The sequence below is a fragment of the Dromiciops gliroides genome, chromosome 2 (assembly GCF_019393635.1).
Source record: "Dromiciops gliroides isolate mDroGli1 chromosome 2, mDroGli1.pri, whole genome shotgun sequence".
NCBI lineage: Eukaryota > Metazoa > Chordata > Mammalia > Microbiotheria > Microbiotheriidae > Dromiciops > Dromiciops gliroides.
Window position 1 is genome coordinate 309,017,925 of NC_057862.1, and position 21,082 is coordinate 309,039,006.

Genomic DNA, 21,082 nt, shown 5'->3' on the forward strand with positions numbered 1-21,082 from the left:
TTCTAGGCCTGTTTGAGTTTGTCTGTGACATTTCTAAAATGTGGTGCCCCAAACTGAGCACAGTTGTGACCTGACCAGGCCAGAATATGAAATAACTCTTAACCTGCCTCATTCTGGACTCTGTTTAATGCAACTTGGGATAGTATTCACTGTCATTCAACATGTTGGCTCATTCCAAGCTAAGATGTATGGCATCTGCAGATTTTACCTGTATAATGCCTTCATCCAAATTGTTGATAAAATGCTGACAAGCACAAAAACAAGGAACACTCCACTTTTGTTATTCAGTCACGTCCAACTCTTTTGTGACCCCATTTGGGGTTTTCTTGGCAAAGATACTGCAGTGGTTTGCATTTCTTTCTGCAACTCATTTTTTAGATGAGGAAACTGATGCAAACGATTAAGTGACATGCCCAGGTCACCCAGCTAGTAAGTGTCTGAGGCAGGATTTGAATTCAGGTCTTCCTGTTTCCAGGCCCAGTGCACTGTCCACTGCACCATCTAGCTGCCTGCCACTCCATTAGAGAGACCTTTTCTTTGGGTTTGGTCATTCAGCCAATTCTGAGTTTACCTAACTATATGATCCTCAAGCCCACAAGCTCTGTCTTATTCACAAGGATATCAGGGCTTTTTCATCTCTTTGCTGAAATCTAGGCATTATATACCTTCTGCTTTCCTCTGATCTATCAGTCTAGTAAGTAACCCTTTAAAAAAATGAAATAGAATTAGTCTGGTGTGCTCTCACATGGACCTGTTCTTGGCAAAGCCATGCTGGCTATTCCTGTTCATTTCTTCCTTTTACGAAATATTCACAGATCATTCCTTTAATAATCCATATATTCGAAGGACTTACATGAACTGATGCTGAGTGAGATGAGCAGAACCAAGAGAACATTGTACACAGTATCAACATTGTGTGTTGATCAACTGTGATAGACTTGACTCTTCTCAGCAAAATATAATGGTCCAAGATAGTTCCCAAAGATTCATGATAGAAAATTCTCTCAAAATCCAGAAAAAAAGAACTGTGGCATCTAGAGGCAGATTGAACCATACCTTTTCTTTTTTGAGGTTTTTCCCTTTTGCTCTAATTCTTCTTTCACAGCATGACTAATGCAGAAATATGTTTAATGTGATCGTACATATATAACCTATATCAGATTGCTTGCTATCTTGGGGAGGGGGGAGGGAGAAAAATGTGAAACTAGAAATCTTATAAAAACAAATGTTGAAAACTAAAAAAAACCCAAGTAATTGGAAAATAATAAAATAATATTAACTAAAAAAATAATGTTCCATATATTTGCCAGGAAGTCATACTCTCTGGCCTTTCATTTACAGATTATTGGAAGAAACTACTCAGTTCTTGTCTTGCTTCTTTCTTGGTCAAGGAGCTGGATTTTCAGACTGGGAACTATATCAATCCCAGGTTTGCTATTTGTTTTCTGAAATGCTTGTTTCTTTCTCCTTCTGTCCAGGTATTCTGGAGCATAGAGCATTGCTTCTCTTTCTCCTTCTGTGCTTCCTCCATCTGGATCCTGTAATCACTTTTCATATACAGTGCTCCTCACCTTCATTACCCCTTTTTATCTATTTTCTTCCTTTTGAATACCCTTCCATACTCATTCCATCTGTAAGCATCATCCATACTTGGTAGGTGTGACTGGGATGTAGATGTCTGAGGCCATAGGTTTTATTACTTTTTGGTTGTTGTCTCCTGAACCCTTTTTTTTCTGCTGTTCTTTTTCTTTTTTATTTGCTGTTCTTTTTCACTTCTCTTTCTCTCATATGGCTTGACATATGACATTTTTCTCTTTCATTTTTAGTTTAGTATCTTCACAAGATTGCAGACAGGTATTTGTAATTTGGTTTTCCTTTGCTAAGTATACTTTATCACTCTTGCAGTTTATTACTGTTCTATTTAAGGTCATGGTCCAGGATGGCAACTCCTACTTTCAGATTTCCTAGCCATCTCTTTACACCTTGATCCCCTCTTCTGGAGCCACTGCCTTTCATCAGCATTAATGATCTATACCCGAGTAGTTCTAAAGTTGCCCGTTTGTTGCCCAGAACTTCACAGTCCCTGGCACTACTTCCCAGGTCACTGCTGATGGCATCATTTATTGCTACATAAATCATCAGGCTGACAAGTCTTTGGAGTCATTCCTCTTTATCTCAGATACACATTCAAGGCAGGCAGACAGGCCCTCTCTCTGTCTCTCTGTTCTGTCTTCCTGACAGCTGCTTCTGTACCTCAGCAGGGAGTCACCAGCTTTCATCATTCATTCCTCTTTCCTCACACTAGCTGTTACAGGACAGCCTCTCTCCTGATGGCACCTCCGGGGCTACATTGTCATTCTTAGGAGAACAGGAAATTGCTTCTTCCTCAGGTGTCCAACTTTGCCCTCTGCACCAAGAGTCTTCTGCAGACCGTTACCCAGCCCTGTGTGCTACAGGGCCCTTCCCTGCCTTCTCCCTCACGTTTCCACTCTACATTTCCTGATCCAGAGAAGGATTCCTCTGAGCTTCAACATGTTTTCTTCTCTTGAGACTCGTTCAATTCTCTCAAGGAGCTTCACTCTCCCTTATGGCATGGGGAGTAGAAGGGCACTTCTCCAACTGCTTCCCCTTCTTCTTTTTGAGGGAGGCCAAACTGACTTTGGGCACACAGATCTGTTACTCGGCGCTAGAAGAAACATTTGTACATTCTCCACAGGTCGCTGCAGCATTTCCTTTGCCCTTTATCTTTGATAGCAGCAAGATTCTGTCTTACTCTTTTCAGTAGCCTTTCTGGCAAACAACTACCGCAACCAAGATCAAGTGAGAAAAATATGTGACACTGCAGACTGCAAAGTGGTATATTAGGATGACTTAGTATTTTGCTGTGCCTTTTTGTGGACCCAGCAAATCAGCTGCCAGAGGCTGTTGAGGGAAGTTTGGTTTTTTTTTAAATAGGTGACTAGTTTACTTACATATGCCAAGGATACATATAAGAATATAAAGAATAAAGATAAAAAAATTAAGTTGGCAAACATGACAAAAAAGGAAAATGAACAGGTATACTATTGCCCTATTGATGAAGCTTTTGATTGGTCCATTCTGGAAAGCAGATCGAAACAGAAAGTTACCCAACTTTGCACAGCTCTTGCCCTAGTTATATCATGACTAGGCCTTATACCCCTAAAGAGAAAAAGGACAATTTCGGAAGAGACTGGCTACCTTTATGAATTGATACAAAATGGTAGTACAATGGATAGAGCACAGGCCTTGAATTTAGGAGAACCTGAGTTCAAATCCATCTTCAGACACTTATACAATGATAATACTAAAATTTTATAGAAAAATAACTTTGAAAGACTTAGAGCTCTGATCAATACCATGGTAAACCACATGTCCAAAAAGTGAAGATAAGACTTATCTCTCTTAACAGAGAGATGTGCCCATGGTTCCTAATACTGATTATCAAACTTAGACTTAACTTTCTTTGGAAACATTGACTAACCAAGAGAGTAATCTACCAGAAAGTGTGTTCATTTCTTGCTTGGTTTTCCTGAGATTACTAAAAGTGTTTTTTTCACCAATAACTTCTGTTAATGCTTCCCCCCCTCTCCCCGCAGAGCTGTGAGGATTAAGTGACTTGCCCACAGTCACACAGGTAGTGTCAAGTGACTGAGGCCAGATTTGAACTCAGGTCCTCCTGATTCCAGGGCCAGTACTTTATCCACTGTACCACCTAGCTGCCCCCTGTTCATGCTTTAAAAAAAATTATATATATATAAAATCAGTCATTTCTGGATATATCCCCCCATGTAAGAAATGAATATTTTTCTCATATATTTAATAACTGTTTTATCAGGACCAAGGTTTTTCCCCTTTTTTGCTTCCTCATCCAGAAACCAACCAGTGTGCTAAATCTCTATTGGAGATTTACCCAGGCCAAGATGCAATCAGACAGTAAAAGAAATTCAAAGTTTAGGCTCCTGCTCATTTTGTTTGCGTAGACAGGTCTGGGAAAGTGTTGGTTCTCCCTATTATCAACACAAGTGATAAAGAAATTGATGTCTCCTTGACCAAGATTTGAGTGATCTAAGTCATGTACCCCAAGATAGTCCACCTTCCATTATGTTACCCAATCAGGTGATTGGGCATCCCTACTAACACATCCTCTTTGAAGGTTATATAGATTATGACCCCGTTGCCACTAGGTCTTTGGTCTTAAGAGAGATGGACAAATGGCCATCCTTTTATTAATAACCTTCTGGCTTGATTAATAAAATGATTAAATTACCAGAAACTATCTCTCTCAAACCTTTTAAAAGTCACCCCCACTAAAAAATGGTTGAGCAAACCAACCATGAGCCAACCCTATCTGACAGTGTGCTGCAGCATTCCCAAAAATGTTTTTTGTTGGGTTACTCAGCATATCTCTGACAAATACCTTCTTAGTGTGATGTTTAAAATCTAAATTGTGGTCGCCTTAAATTAGAAGCCTTAGCACCAGTCCTTGGGCATTAAACATTTATTAAAGCATACAGATATTCCCATGGAGTTCAGAAAGTTAAGAAAAAAGCCTATTTAGCCTAGAGTTCCAGCCTGGTCTGGTTCTTCCTCAAGTCCTCTGCCACAAGCCTGCTTCAATCACGAACTCTCTCTAGCAAACTGATTGTGGAAGCTTTTTATAGGTCTGGAACAGAGGCGGTCCTTATACACTGCTTCAAGCTGATTGGTTGGCATCATCCAAATCCATTGGTTCTGAAGGTGTTCTCAAGGTGTGATTACAATCCAGTTAACTTGAAGTAGGCTAATCAGCAGTTAATCACTCTCACTTGATTCAATCAGTCTAGATTAATCTCCAGGTGGGTGTTTGAGTATCTGCTAAATCTCATTATTTCATCACATTAGCTTGGTCAAATTCTCTCTTAAGAAGGTCTTCTCTTTTATGATATTTAAAAAGAGGACTTCTTCCATTTTGATAGAATGCATCAGTAGATCCTGCAGGAAGTTATGCCAAATTTTGCCTGAAATATAAAACTGAAACCTAAACAGTGTAGTGGTCATTAAAGTAGCTCATTTCCTTAGCATATGATATGGTTGATTCTTTCTTGGTGAGGTTAGATAATTACATCCAGTTTTTCTGACTCCTTCAACAGTTCAATTGCATCAGAAGTTTTTTAAAAAACTATTCTGCCCCCCTTTTTTTCCTTAATAGTATTTTTTTCCAGTTACATGTAAGGATACAAGTAATCTGATATAGATTATATATGTACAATCGCATTAAGTACATTTTCACAGTCATATTGTGAAAGAAGAATCAAAACAAAAGGGAAAAACCTCAAGAAAGGGGAAAGAAAGAAAAGAAAAAGTAAAAATAGCATGGTTCAATCTGCATTTAGATTCTATAGTTCTTTTTCTGCATGTGGAATGCATTTTCCATTAAGAGTCCTTTGGAAATGTCTTGGATCATTGTGTTACTGAGAAAAGCAAAGTATCATTGCTGATAATCACACAATGTTGCTGTTACTATGTACAATGTTCTTCTGGTTCTGCTCACTTCACTTATCAGTCCATTTAAGTCTTTCCTGGTTTTTCTGAAGTCTGCTAGCTCATCATTTCTTATAGTACAATAGTATTCTATTACATTGATATACCACAACTTGTTCAGTCATTTCCCAATTGATGGGCATTTACAACTTGTTCAGTCATTCCCCAATTGATGGCCATTTCCTCAATTTCCAATTCTTTGCCACCACAAAGAGAACTGCTATAAATATTTTTGTACATGTGGGTCCTTTTCCCTTTTTTGTGATTTCTTTGAGATACAGACCTAGTGGTGGTATTGCTGGGTCAAAGGGTATGCACAGCCCCATAGCCCTTTGGGCATAGTTCCAAATTACTCTCCAGAATGGTTGGATCAGTTTACAATTCCACCAACAATGCATTAGTGTTACAGTTTTTTTTCCACATCTTTTCCAACATTTATCATTTTCCTTTTTTTGTCATATTAGCCAATCTTCTAGGTGTGAGGTGGTACCTCAGAGTTGTTTTAATTTGCATTTTTCTAATCAAGAGAGATTTAGAAAATTTTTTCATATGGCAATAGAGAGCTTTGATTTCTTCATCTGAACTGCCTGTTCATATCCTTTGACCATTTCTCAATTGGGGAATGACTTGTTTTCTTATACATTTGATTCAGTTCAGAAATATTTTTTATATTGTTTTCTACATTTCAGAGAAAAACCTACTGCTCTTTTGGATTACTATATGTGGCATTGAAATCTTTATCTTTCTTGCATCATGTTTTAAGAGTACTATCTGGTGTAATAGAAGGCTCATTGCTCTTCTCCATTTTAATTCTGATTGGTATTTTTACTGGTCAGCTTTGGATATTGATCTCTTACCTAATAAATGAAGCATTTCAGTGGCTCAGGCATTTCTCGTTTTCCTATGCTACTTATATTGCTTAATAAACAGTTCAAAAATTTTATAAGCTAAATCTTAGCTAATTTAATCTCACAGTACCCTTTTAAAGTTGTTAGGTGATTTAGCATCCATCCTTATTTTAAATGTGCTGCTTTTTGTATATGAAGATTACCAGGTAGATGAGAGGAATTTAGTCACTTTGAAAAATTGAGAATTCACTTACAATATCATGTATACTGGAAGTGTAATCACAAAATGTGCTACAGTCTCATGAAAGGGAATTATTGCCTTTCTAGAAAGAGTACTAGAAAGATTGGTTGGTGGGGTAAGCAGAACACTGCCCTTGCTATATTTTATAATTAGAGGGCTCTAGTCCTAAATGCTTAACACTTTCAAAACACCCCATAGTGTATATATGTGTCAGGATGGAGGAAGGGAGAGAGAGAGAGAAGGAGAGGGAAAGGGAGAGGGAGGGAGAGGGAGAGGGAGAGGGAAAGAGAATGAGAAAATGAGAATGAAAGAAAGAATGAATTAGTTTCGGTGCCTAGTAAGCACCTAATGAATTTATCTCATGGCAAAACTTCTGATTCACTCTAAGTTGTTGACTTCATAATGTATCATCCCTTCACTGGAGTTTTTGAAGTTTAAAGGAATCCTTTTAGGGAGTAATACTACACAGGGAATAAACCATTGATGTGAGTGCTACAGGAAATGGAGTGTTTTGAGTAATAACGAGAAGCTTCTCGAAAGGTCTCAATTACTGCCTAATATAAGATCAACCTTATTGTGGCCCTGTGAACTTGTTGCTGTTATATATTTGGGAGGAGAGTAAAAATTACATTTTCTTCTTCTTATTGAGTTAGTCTAATAACCAGTCACTGAATTTTAGGTACTTTGCTTATAGCAATAGCCTTGCCCCTCTCTCTGCATGAGTTCGAGACAAAAATTGATACAGCTCCACAGTATTTTGTAGCCTAATAGTGATGATGGATGCTCAAGTCCTGAATATCATACATGAAGATTCTGTTACTGACTGTAGCTGTATAAGAATGAATTTAGGATTGTTTTTCTAGGGACTGGGGGACCACAAATCATCCCACCTGTGCCCAAGGCAAGTTATTGTTGCTTGTCCCTAGAAGAATTGAGGGAAAGATAAGATTAAGGCTCCCTCAATACAATCCTGTCTCTGACAATATCCCTATGAATATGGATGAGTCACTTAATTTCTTTGGCCCTCGGTTCCTCATCTATAAATTGAGAGGATTGGATCAGAAGACCTCAGAGATTCCTTTCAGTTCCCGATCTTTGTTCCTACAAACTTTGGTGGAATTCTTGAGGGAGCCTCGGGGCACTGAGGGTTAAGTGACTTGCTCTGGGTCACACAGCTAGTAAATGTCAAGTGTCTGAGGTCAGATTTCAACTCAGGTCCTCCTGAATCCAGGGTTGGTGCTTTATCCACTGCACCACCTAGCTGCCCCCCCTTTTATTATTAGAATTGATTAAATATCTACTATGTGAAAAAGCACCTTGTAAGATGTTGAGGAGACAAAGAAAAAGAGAATAGTCCTTGCCCTTAGGGAGTGTACGTTCTGTTTGGGAAAACACTATTATACATACAACTAAATAGAAAAAGCATAGTGATTGGGGTTAGGGGAACACTAGCATCTATTTGGATTTGAGAAGTAAGGGAAAGTGAAGAGTCAGTTTTGAACCTATGTGAAGGATGATGGTGCTTTCTATAAAATGTAGATGATGTAGAAGGATGGTGGTAGTTGAGAAAGTTAAGAGGGATGGGTTACAGAAGAAAGATCTGAGTTTTGTTTTGAACACGTTGAGTTTGAGATGCCTGTAGGATATCCAGAGGAAAATATCCAGTACCCAGTCAAGAAACATTTATTAATCACTAACTGTAGTAAGTAAGTGCTAGAGAGACAAAGAAGAAAAAGAAAAAAAAATCTGTCCCTGCCCTGAAAGAGTCTCCAGTTTAATGGGGGAGATATGTAAATAACAATGTACAAGATAGGTTCAGTATAAATGGAAGGCAATCTTAGAGGGAAGGCATGGGTGGGGCGAGAGAAAAGGCCTTCAGCAGAAGGGGGAATTTTAGGTGAATCTTGAAGGAATACTGGGAAACCAAGAGGCAGAGTTGAGGGAGGAGTACCTTGCAATCTTGAAGGACAGCCAGAGAAAAGGAAGGAGAAGGGCTGGGAGGTGTGGAGTGTCATGTTTGAGGAACAATATAGGTAGACCAGTGTAGCTAGATTATAGAATATATGAAGGGGGGGGAGTTTAGTGTAAGGAGACTGGAAAGGTAGGACAGGCTAGGTTGTGAAGGGCCTTAAATACTAAATAGAGCAGTTTGTATTTGATCCCAAAAGTAATGGGGAGCTACTGAATTTATCGAGTCAGGGAGGTGACATGGTCAGACCTACATTTCTGCAAATGCACTTTAGCAGCTTAGTGAATGATGGATTAGAGTAGGGAGGAGGGGAAGTTTAGTGCAATTTTGGACGAGGAGACCCAGTTTAGAAGGCAATTGCTGTGGTCTGGGCATGAGGTGATAAGGGACTGTTTTGGGGGAGGGGGCCACTGGGTGAGTGGAGATAATGAGATGCATACCAGAGATTGTCATGAAGATAAGAAAAAAGACTTGATAACAGATTTGAAGATATAGAATGAGCATAAGGAATGAAAGTTATGGAGCCTTGCTGATTGGGAAGATGGTGGCATCCTCAACGATAAAAGGGCTGTTTTAAAAGGAGGAGTTGAGGGAGGGCAGCTAGGTGGTGCAGTGGATAGAGCACTGACCCTGGATTCAGGAGGACCTGAGTTCAAATCCAGCCTTAGACGCATGACATTTGCTAGCTGTGTGATCCTGGGCAAGTCACTTAACCCTCATTGCCCTGTTCCCCCCCCCCAAAAAAAAAAAGAGAAAAGGAGGAGTTGAGGGAAAAGATAATGAATTCAGTGTTAGTCATGATATATTTGAAATGCCTTTAGGACATCCAATTCTAGATGTTCAAAAGGCAGCTAAAGCTCTGCAGAGAGGTTAGTGTTGGAGAAATTGATCTTAGAATAATCTTGCATAGTTATTATAACTGAATCCATGGACTTAGGAGTTATAGTCAACCTTTCTCTCTTGTTTGTCCTTCTTTGGCGGGGGGTGGGGGGGTGAGGCAGTTGGGCTTAAGTGACTTGCCCAGGGTCACAGAGCTAGTAAGTGTCAAGTGTCTTTGGCCAGATTTGAATTCAGGTCCTCCTGAATCCTGGACCAGTGCTCTGTCTACTGCGCCACCTAGCTGCCCCTTGTCCTTCATTCTTGAAGAGGACCACCACATCAACGTGATGTCATGACTTGCACTGAATTGGATTTAAGTGAGGGGGGGCTGTGCAAGGGGGACATGCATGGATAGTGGATGTGACCTGAATGAAGAGCTAGCAAAGGAATGGTTAGACAGTTAGAAGCAAGAAAAAGCAGTGTCGAAAAAATTTAGGTGAGTGTCCAGGAGAAGAGGGTAGTCAGCACTGTCAGATGCAACCAAAAGGTCAAGAAGGATGAAGATTGAAGAAAGGTCATTCAGAAAACAATTTGGGTTGATTGGGGCAGAAACCAAATCACAGTGTGTTGAGCATGTGAACAAAGGAAGTGGAGGTACCCAGTATAAATATCCAATGATAGAGGAGATGTGGGGTGATAGTGTGGATGGTTGGATCAGTAGGCAGTTGGGGATGCTGAGCTGGAATTTAGGAAAGAGACAAAGGCTGGATATGTCGATCTGGAAGTTATCAACCTAGAGATCATAGGTGGGGCAGTGGATAGACTGCTGGACCTGAAATCAGGAAGTCTCATCTTCCTGAGTTCAAATAGGACCTCAGACACTTACTAGCTGTGTGATCCTGGGCAAGTCCTTAACCCCTTTCTAAGTAGCATTTTATGAACCTTCAAGTATATGTAAGTAGGTTTGCAAAGAACTTCATGTATGTTATCTTATTTGATTTTATCTTACCTGATCTTCATAACAGTCCTGTAAAGTAGGTGCTCTGATTTAGCACCCATTTTATAGATAAGGCACCCAGAAGTCATCATACTACTGTGTCTGAAGCAGGATTCACACTAAGTTCTTCCTGATTCTAAGCCCTACATTGTCCTAGATGCACAGGTGTCATGATGTTAAAAAAAAAAAGGTTAAGAATCCCTGGTTTGGAGGGAGAAGAAAAGATTACCTAGGACAGGACCTTTGTACATCAGCAGAGGGGGCAGGACATAGATCGTGATCTAGCGAAGGAGATTGAGAAGGAATTAGCTAGCCAGACAAGTAGAAGGAGAACCAAGAGAGAGCAGTGTCACAGAAACCTAGAGGGGAGGCAAGTCAACAAGCATTTGTCACATGCTTACTATATGCCAGGTACTGCACTGAGCACTGGAACTGTACACAGAAGCAGGAAGGAGGCCAGTCCCTGCCGCAAGTGGAACCCAGAGGGGTGGGGGGGGAAGCCATGGCTAGCCTGGGTGTTTTCCTTAAAATGGTGGTTCTGGGAAGAACCAACCATCACAGGAAGGGGCTGCAGGGTCAGTGTGTACTTTCAGTGTGAGGAGGCAGGGTGGAGAAAATCTGGACAGGCAGGAGTGGAACCTGGAGAGAGATATCCAGGAACAGAGGGTGATCATGAGTCTGAAATATGGGTGAAAGGTTAAGTAGGATGAGGACTGAGAAAAGACTCACCAGTTTAGACAAGAGAGCAGTTTCAGGTGAGTGATGAACTTGGAAGTCAGCTGCTACAGATTGAGGACTGACAAGGAGAGCAAATGGAGGCAATGACTATAGACAGCTTTTTCTGGGAATTTGGCAAAGAAAAGTGAGAGGCACACAAGATGATACTTTGAGGGTATTGGAAGGTAAAGTGAAAGTATTGGAAGGATGGAGGAGACTTGGGCATGTTTGTAAGCAATAAGGGCCAATAAATAGGAAGTGATTAAAGGTGGGGCATTCATTATTCGTGTAATCTGCTACAGAAGGTAGGAGGAAGTGGGATGAGGGTGCAAGGAAAGGGGTTGGCCTTGGTAAAAAGGTAAGTCTCATTAGAGACTAAATTTGTAAAGAAAATGCACTTTTAAAACCTAAACTTATTACATATATATGAATTTTTGTATCTCTCCAGATTGCTAATCTGGTTTAGGGCTTTAGAAGAGAGGAAGACAGAGATTGGTTGGCATGCATATTTGTACCATTTCTTGAATCATCCTTTAAATTCATGTATGTTTTAGTTGGTAGGTTATGTGTTACCCCAAGAAAAAAGAGTGTAGAGACTGGAACCTAACCAAAAATAGGAAAGAGTCCAGGGAAGGAAATAGAGGCACAGAGACTAAGGGTGCATTTGTTGTAGTGTCTCAGTGAAAGGGAAAACCATAGGGAGATGATCTCTTAATTGCCAGGTCAGAAAAGGAAGACAATGGAATAAGTCATGAGACTGAGGTTTAGAGGATGGTAAATTCTCTTCATCCTTCATTCCATTCTCTTTTTCATTACTGAAAAATGCCATCCGAATAGTGGGGCCTTGGACTTTGCTGGAGTGAGGAATATGGTTATTACAGGATGTTATTGATGTGATTGGAGTCAGATTGGGGCTTTCAGGTAATTAGGTGATCAACTACAGGCCCCCCTTTAAATTTTTTTTTTTAATTTTGCACAGACTGCAGAAGTTACAGAATGTTTTCATTTTTTATTTGTAGCAATAGTACAGTCAATAGGCATTTATTAAGCACCAGTATGTCAGGCATTGTGCTTAGATCCTAGGGCTATAATGATAATAATAATGTTAAAACAATAATATCTTTTACATAGTACTTTAAGGTTCATAAAATGCTTTATAAATATCATCTCATTTGATCTTCACAACAACCTGGAGAGATAGATGCTGTTTTTATTCTCATTTTACAGATCAGGAAACTGAGTTGGGCAGAGGTCTTGTCTAGGGTCACTCTTGTCTAGGGCCAGATCTGAACTGGGATCTGAACTCAGATCTGAACTCAGATCTTCCTGCCTCTAATTCCACCACTATCCACTGCACCACTTAGCACGATTCCTTCCTTCAAGTAGGTTACATTTTATCCTGGGAAACAGTATGTATACATTTAGGTATATGCAGAATATATATCATACAAATTAAGAGTGATTGGGGGGGGGCACCAACATCTGGGGGATATCAGAATAGGCTTCATGTCAAAGGTAGTGCTTAAGCTGAGTCCGAAACAAGAACTTCCAAGAGGCAGAGGTGCAGTGCATTTTGGGCATGGGAGACCCAGCTAACTGAGCCCAGAGACAGAAGATGGAGCATCACGTGTGAGTAAAGCAAGGCCATTCCAGCCAGATTGTAGAGTGTGGAAGGGGAGTCAGTATAATGAGGCTACATAAAGTAGGTTGGCACTTTAAATGCCAAACAAAGGAGTTTATAGAGGATCCTAGCAGCAGTAAGGAGTCACTGGAGTTTTTTGTATAGGAGAGTGATAGGGTTAGAATTATGCTTAAGGAAAATTAGTCTGGCAGCTGAGTAGAGGTTGGATGGGAGTGGGGAGAGATGAGGCAGGGAGATTAATTAGCAAGCAATTGTAATGGGGTTTTTTTGTTTGTTTTTTATTTTTATTTTTAATTTTTCTCAATTTCACATAAAGATATTTTTTGAGTTCCAAATTTTTCTCCCACCTCCCTCCCCTCTCCTGAGGCCAGCAAGCATTTTGATGTAGGTTATACATTACTATCATGTTAAACATATTTCCACATTAATCAGAACAAAAGGGAAAAAATGCAAGAAATAATAAACAAGAACAATAACAAAAAAGCAACAACAAAAGTGAAAATAGTTTGCTGCTGTCTGCATTCAGACTCCATAGTTCTTTTTCTGAATGTGGAGAGCAGTTTCCACCATACGTCTTTTGGCATTGTCTTGGATCTCTGTATTGCTGAGAAGAGTTAAGTCTATCACAGTTGATCATCACAAAATAATGTTGATACTGTGTACAATGTTCTCTTGGTTCTACTCATTTCACTTAGCATCAATTCATGGAAGTCCAGGTTTTTCTGAAATCCATTCGTTTATCTTTTCTTACAGCACAAAAGTATTCCGTTACATTCATTTACCACAACTTGTTTAGCCATTCCCCAATTGATGGACATCCCCTCAATTTCCAATTCTTTGTTACCACAAAAAGAGCAACTATGAATATTTTTGCATATGTGGGTCCTTTTCCCTTTTTTATGATCTCTTTGGGATATAGACCTAGTAGTAGTATTGCTGGGTCAAAGGGCATACACAGTTTTAAAGCCTTTTGGGGGAGGTTCCAAATTGCTCTTCAGAATGGTTGGATCAGTTCACAGCTCCAACAGTGCATTAGTGTTCCAATTTTCCCACATCTTCTCCAACATTTATCATCTTCCTTTTTTGTCATATTAGCAGGCTATTGTAATAGTTAAGGCTAGAAGTGTTTTTGAGGGTCTAAACTAAAGTTGATAACTATGAGTGAGGTGAGAATGGGTCAAAAGCAAAAAATGTGGTTGGAGGTAGAGATGATGAGATTTGGTCAGAAAATAACCTATCTGGCCTTGCTTGGATGGTAACTTAGGTCTGAGGGCATGTGCATTGCCCTCTAAATGAAAAAGATGATGCTTGAAAGTGAGCAGGATTCTCTTCCCTGGTGCTTAGAATTTGGTACTCTGAGAGTCAGAGTATGAGTCCTAGACAGGGAAGGGAAAGGAATATTTGAGGGAGTTTAGCATTTAGTGACCTTAGAAGTTCAACCCCTCATTGTACAAATGAAGAAATTGAGATCTGGAGAGGTTAATGACTCACGCAAGGTCACACGGGTAATATGTGGCAGAGAAAGGATCAGAAATCAGATCCTCTGACTTGCATCAAAGTAGCGATCCAAATGAGAGAATTCCACACCACTGTTCTGTCTCCCATCTAAATGCCTTTGCACCTGTCAGCCTTAATTCCTGTAATTTACTCCCTTCTCACTTTACCTTTTGGAATCCCTGGTTTCTGTTAAGACTTAGTTCAAATAATTCTGCCTTCTACTTGAAATCTTTCTCGATCCATTCTCCTTCCAGCTGCTTTCCCCAAACTACCTTGCATTCATTTTGTATATATTTATGTGTGCTCAAGCTATTTCCCCCATTAGAATATAAGTTCCAGGTAGTTGAACGTACAAACACAAATAGGCTGATGTGGAATACATTAAATTCCACAGAGAAGCAGGCCAGGGACAGGAGGGGGGGGGTCAAGAGAGGGTCAGTTTGGAGGGTAAATAATAATAAGCAAAACAGACTTCTTTTCAGAGATTGGAGGATAAAGGGTGGTCATGGGGGCTGGGGAGGAGATGAAGAATCAGTGTCAGGATCCAGACCAGATGAAGAGAGGGGGGCACAGGAGTCAGGTCAGACCACGTCAGACCTGGATGACTAGTATTCATCCAATTCCTTGTCCTTCATTTTCCACCTTCTTTTTACAGAAGGGGTTGGAGACAAGGGGGGGGGAGACATATAATATGATGGAGGATGTGACAGCAGTCCTAACAGTGTATGAGTAGAATGAATCCAAACATAAAGCAGAAGAGAGTGACAGATTCCAACAATATGTTGTTTATGAGAAAAACACTTGAAATAAGATTCGCACATTAAAAATGGGGGATTGGAGCAGAATTTATTATGCTCTCAGGTGAACTTGATCAAAAAAGGAGAGGTGGCAATCCATCTTAAACAAGGTAACAGTAAAAAAAAACCACGTAGCTAAGAGACATGTAAGGAAACTATTTTATGCTTAAAAGCATCATTGATAATGAACTAATATCAATAATTTATGGCCCAAACGACAGAGAGAAATAGAAAAACCAGTAATAGTTATGGGCTTTAATGTGCCCCTCTCAGATATAGACAAATATAAGACAGAGATAAAGGACAAGAAAGAAATAAGGACTGGATAGAATTTTACAACAGTTAGATTATGATAGACCTTGGCAATTAGTGAATAGGAGTTAAAGAAATATATATTTCTATACATATATTAACTGTTCATGACACCATTAGAGAAAATTACCAGGCCACAAAAAAACCTCATAAACAAATGCAGAAAAACAAAAATAATAAACTCACCCTTTATACCACACCACAATAAAAATTGTATTAAATAAAGGGTATGTAAAGAAATAATTCAAACTTAAATAGAGACTAATATTTTAAAGAATATATAGGTGAAAGCAAATTGTAGAAATAATAATACAATTTCAGGGGCAGCTAGATGGCACAGTGGTAAAGCGCCAACCCTGGATTCAGGAGTACCTGAGTTCAAATCTGGCCTCAGACACTTGACACTTACTAGCTGTGTGACCCTGGGCAAGTCACTTAACCCTCATTGCCCTGCAAAAAAAACCAAAAAACAAAATAATACAATTTCATTGAAGAAAATGATGAGAGCATATGTGCAAACTTTTAGGATGTAGCCAAAGCAGCCCTTAAGGCAAAATTCATACCTCCTAAATGCTTTCATTAGTAAAAGAGAGAGAACAGATCCATGAATTAGGCATTTTGTTTTGTTTTTTTGTTTGTTTTTTTGCGGGGCAATGTGGGTTAAGTGACTTGCCCAGGGTCACACAGCTAGTGTCAAGTGTCTGAGGCTGGATTTGAACTCAGGTCCTCCTGAATCCAAGGCCAGTGCCTTATCCACTGCGCCACCTAGCTGCCCCCAGAGATTAGTTTCTAGAGACCTGCTAGCGATGTGATTTGTAGCTGCAAATTAGCCCTTATTACCCTTTACTTAATTTATTATTTCACTTATCTCATCATGTATGTAGAATTTGCAGAGAATTTCTTTTTAAACAGGATAACTTCATATGATACATTTTGCTTAACATAGTGCCTGACACATGGTAGGCGCTTAATAAATGTTTATCGATTATTAACAATCACCCAATTTGTTTGGAGGTTTTTTTGAATGATTTAAATCATAGCAAAATTAATTCTTTTTTTGTTTGTCTTTTAGGAGAGGTGTTCAATCCCACATGAATTACGGAAATCCTCCACCCTACTCGGACCCAGGCCCAACCGCCCCATATCCACCATATCAACAGCAACCAGCCTATCCTCCTGCTGGGCCTTATCCTGTTGGGCCTTCAGGGCCATACCCACCTCCTAATGCAGGGTATCCATACCAAGGCTATCCACAATATGGCTGGCAGGGTGGACCACCCCCAGAAGCTCCCAAAACCACAGGTACTGTAAACAAGTCCGCTCCTATGTCATAGCAGAAAATACTTGCCTGTTTTTCTGGGCAAAAAATGGGCAGTTCATCTGGTCTTTGTAATAGAGTTCATGCTTAAACTTTAGTGATTGTTTTTCCTAACTTCTGGAGGATTTTTCATCTCTGGTAAGGGGATAGATATCATCTTGATATTCTGAGCCTGTGTCTTTTTGTGGTGTTCTTCTTTGGGACAGAGATCTTGTTTGGCATGTTGTTTTTTTTTTAAGAGTCACTGAGCAAGGAGTGCTCTGACTGCTGGTATTTGTTCTTGCAATACCAGAAAGTCTTGTTTTTCAGGATCAGATTGTTGGACTCAATTTATCTTTGTTGTTGTTGGTTTTTTTGTGGAGTTTTGGTTTTGGTTTTGTTTGTTTGGGTGAGGCAATGGGGTAAAGTGACTTGCCCAGGGTCACACAGCTGGTAAGTGTCAAGTGTCTTGAGATTGGATTTGAACTCCGGTTCTCCTGACTCCAGGTGCTCTAGCCATTGTACCACTGAGTTGTCCCCAATTTATCTTTAAATTACAACTCAATTTCATGTTAGCCTTTTCTTTTAAAAAGCAGCTAGCAAATATTTTCAACTAGGTTTAAAGTAGCTTTCTAAGCTGTCTTTAGAGTTTTATCTACATTTTCAGTAGGCCTCTTAGGGTTGAGACCCCTACATTCCAGGCCCTTCATTTTCTGTGCCTTTGTTGTTTTATAACGAAGGATCCAATTCTTTATTAAACACCTGTCTTTTCTCTGTGCCAAGTACATGGTAGAATCATAGACTTTTTGATCTGGAAAGTCTTTTCTGTCTCAGACACTCTTAGTATTAGCTGCTTTTATTTATCCTCTTATGTCCAGTTCCCTTTGCAAACACCCAGTTTGGTTTCTCACAATGACTAGATTTGTATTGATTTAGAAATGCAGGCTATCCCCGACAGAAGTCAAATCAATAAATATTTTTAAAGTGTCCATGTGCCAGTGTCTGACTTATCCATGTTAAAGTATCCACCCTGCTATACTAAACCACTCTGCCTATGTCTTAACCCTTTGCTGGCCTTAGTAACAGAACTGAAGATTTGTTTTTGTTCTGGAAGTTATTTTGAACCCTGACGTTCCAGGATTTTAGGGATTCATCCAAGGTGGGTGTCACATACCAAAAACCTTTGCCCTATTTGGAACCAGGTCGATCATCATAGGAAAAATACTCCAGTTGGGAGAGACAGTAATTTTTAAATTTCATAAACAAGGAACTCAGTAGGTAAAATAAAATACAGCCATTAAATATATTTGGAAGAAAAATCTTGACAAGTACTAGGTTCTGTTTTCTTGGCTTTCTCTGGTAACAGTTTATATTACAAGTGCACAGAATAGTGCAGGAAATGTGTCACCAAGTGCTGTCTGAGGAGTAACAAACACAGAATCCAGGTCTTTGGCACTGAAGGGAGAATTTCTAAAATAAGTCTCATAAACTGACAAGTCTTCTGTTGAACACAAGGCTGTCCTAACATTTGGGGCATTTGTAAGGTTTAGACAAACTCTCACTCCAGGAGCACACGGCGCCTTTTCAACATGACTACTTACCCGTTCATTAGATCCTTTGTTCCTGATGCTCATGATGGTTATGTTAATTTCCAATCTAATAATGCTTTAATTTTACATGCAAGATTGGCTGAGTTCTTTTGCTGATGCTTTGCAAATTTGTAGGTATTCTGTATTCAAGATATCTAGCATTTTTCTTAGCCATTAATTTTGAAATTTAGTGATTTTGTAGTTTAGTGCAGCTTGCCTCATTTTTGGAAAATGTTTTATTTATACCTTTTGTTTTTATATTGGTCATTTTTTACACTGACACCCCCCCACACACACTGAATGCAATTGACAAAGAAAAACAACTAAGCAATAGAGAGAAAGTACACAATATTCTGTTCTAGTGGTCTCCTACCTCTCTGCTATAAAAAAGGTGTGTTCTGTAATTTCTTTAGCCAGCGTTTTTAGAAGATGCATATAGATTTGGCTCTCATATTACTGGCCACACTATTTGTATTATGGGCAAAAACTTCTAAGCTCCTCAGGTTTATGTGATAAAAGTTTTGTGGGTCCCTTTTGCTTTTCTGTCAATCTTTTCTAGATATGCCCTTCCTACCTACCCTAGTATTGAGCCCTTCTCTGGTCACCAAGAAAAACAATTTAGCAAAACCAGCAGTTGTAGTGACTGCTTCTAACATCATATGGGACATTCTGCCCCAGTGGTTTCCCTGCCTCTTTGCCAAGAGGAGAGTGGATTTGTTTCCTTATTTCCTTGAACTAAGATTAGTCATTACAGTTACTACTACTTCCTTTTAGTGTTTCTTTGCATTATTATTACTCTATTTTTTAGTGCACAATAATATTCCTTAATGCTTATACTCCACTGTTTGAAAGAAAAAATTTTCATGCTTTCTGGAAGTCTTTTTTACTATATTTCCTGAAGAAGATTGGTCTGAACTTAATATGAAAATGAAATGTGAAATCCTTCCAAAATTTTGGTGGTTTTAAAAATAGATTTTTAAAAATATCTTTTTGAGCTTATTGTTATTGGAGTAGTCTTAGGTAGTGATGGAGATAGGAATAAGTAGTATGCTTTCTCGGAAAGCAAGTGTGTACCAAGTTTGATTTGGGCCTTGCTGATCTTTAATGGTATGGGGCTTCCTAAATTTTCACCTTCTTGGATTGTGCTATCATTTTCTATTAGGTTTGGCATCATTGCCCCAACATGGGGAGTTTGTTTGCTTTTAGGGGTATTCTAATCAGGGGTATAGGGTTATGATATTACAATTTAACAAAATGTTAGCCAGCCTTAGGAAGAGAACAGGAAACCTTGCTGCTTGTGCTTGTCTCCTGAGTTTGCCTTTGGACAAGCCAAAGGGGGTAACAACTGGGCTGAGTGGGGACAGATATAAAAGGAGAAATTTCTGAAGTTAAAAAAAAAAAGTCAAATTAGAGATGTGCAGAAAGAGTGTAGAATTCAGTCCTGGAATGGAAATGAGAAGTTATCATGTCTGACATATGTGGAAGTTGAGGCCTATAGAGACAAAATGGCATGCCCAAGGTTGTATGGGTAATATGTACCAGAGATAAGAGCTACAAAGTTTAATTCTGAGTTTCACTTTGTGAAAAGTTACTAAATCCTATCCTTTTCTCAAAGACCATATTGTAATATTTTGTCTAGTGTCAGGGCCAGATATTGTAGGTTAGTCTTTAATATTGTGGGCCTAAGTAAATGTGAAAAGTAAGAACTATCTCCTTAGGATAGCTATGCAAATCTATGGTGCAGTAGACCTGTAATACTGGGACCTTACTGCCTTCAATAATTACTGGCCATCACTGTGGAATGATGTTAAAGAAAATAGATTCAAATGATCTCTCTCTTTTCTGATTAGAACAAGGAAGAAAAAAATGGAAGTGCTTAAAATGTTCTGCCTCATTTGAAGAGGAGGAAAGGTGAAAAAAAGCTGGAATTTGTTATTTGAAAGACTCTGACCAGGCACTGCATCTCTCAGACATATTCCCCCTCTTCTCCCCACCCCCCCCTTCTTTTTGTGGGGCAGTGAGGGTTAAGTGATTTGTCCAGGGTCACACAGCTTGTAAGTGTCAAGTATCTGAGGCCGGATTTGAACTCAGGTACTCCTGAATCCAGGGCCGGTGCTCCATCCACTGTACCACCTAACTGCCCCCTCAAACATATCTCTTTACCTGAGCTATTCTGTAACCCTGGGCAGAAAATCGATCAAAAACAACTCACACTTCTGTAATAATGGTACCTGATTTATATGGCACCTTCTTCCTTCATAGCAGGGGAAATAAGTAGTACAAATAACATTATCTTCATTTTACAGATTAGAAAACTTGAGTCAGTGTGGTTACAGGGCCTGTTCACCCCTTGTCACATTAAATTGAAGCTGGACTTTTCAACCCAGGTCTCCTGACTCAAGTCCTGGACTCTTTGCAATATACCACATTCTTGGGTATTTAATCCCAGATCTTACATAGTAGATCAGAAAATGATACATTTGATCGGTTTTCTCCTATTAATCTCTCAAGACTACAGCCAAGTTTTATAAGTAACTTCTTACACTCAATTCATTATGATATAGGGGAAAGAACAGTGGATTTGGAGTCAGAGCACCTGGGTTCAAATTGGAACCTCTGGTGTTTTATTACTGGTATCACCCTTGAGCAAATCACTTAACCTCCCTTCAAGCTGTAGTTTTATGGCTACAATCAGGTGAGAAGAATTAATGCTCTCTCCATTTATACAAAATAATCTGTATGAATAATGCAAAGATCACCATAGCAAGCAATGGAGAAAACAGAACTTCGTGTTTCGGGCATCTGCCTTCCATTGT

The 21,082-nt window shown here is 39.4% G+C and overlaps 1 protein-coding gene across 1 annotated transcript in view; it reads left to right on the forward strand.

Moving 5' to 3' along the window:
• The window catches only part of CYSTM1 (cysteine rich transmembrane module containing 1), a 99,214-nt gene that overhangs the window by 38,263 nt on the left and 39,869 nt on the right, over positions 1 to 21,082 (forward strand). Inside the window, exon 2 of the mRNA XM_043987088.1 lies at positions 16,453 to 16,682. Coding sequence (XP_043843023.1) covers positions 16,472 to 16,682 — 211 coding nt within the window. The 5' untranslated portion in view covers positions 16,453 to 16,471. The remainder of the gene's footprint in view (positions 1 to 16,452; positions 16,683 to 21,082) is intronic.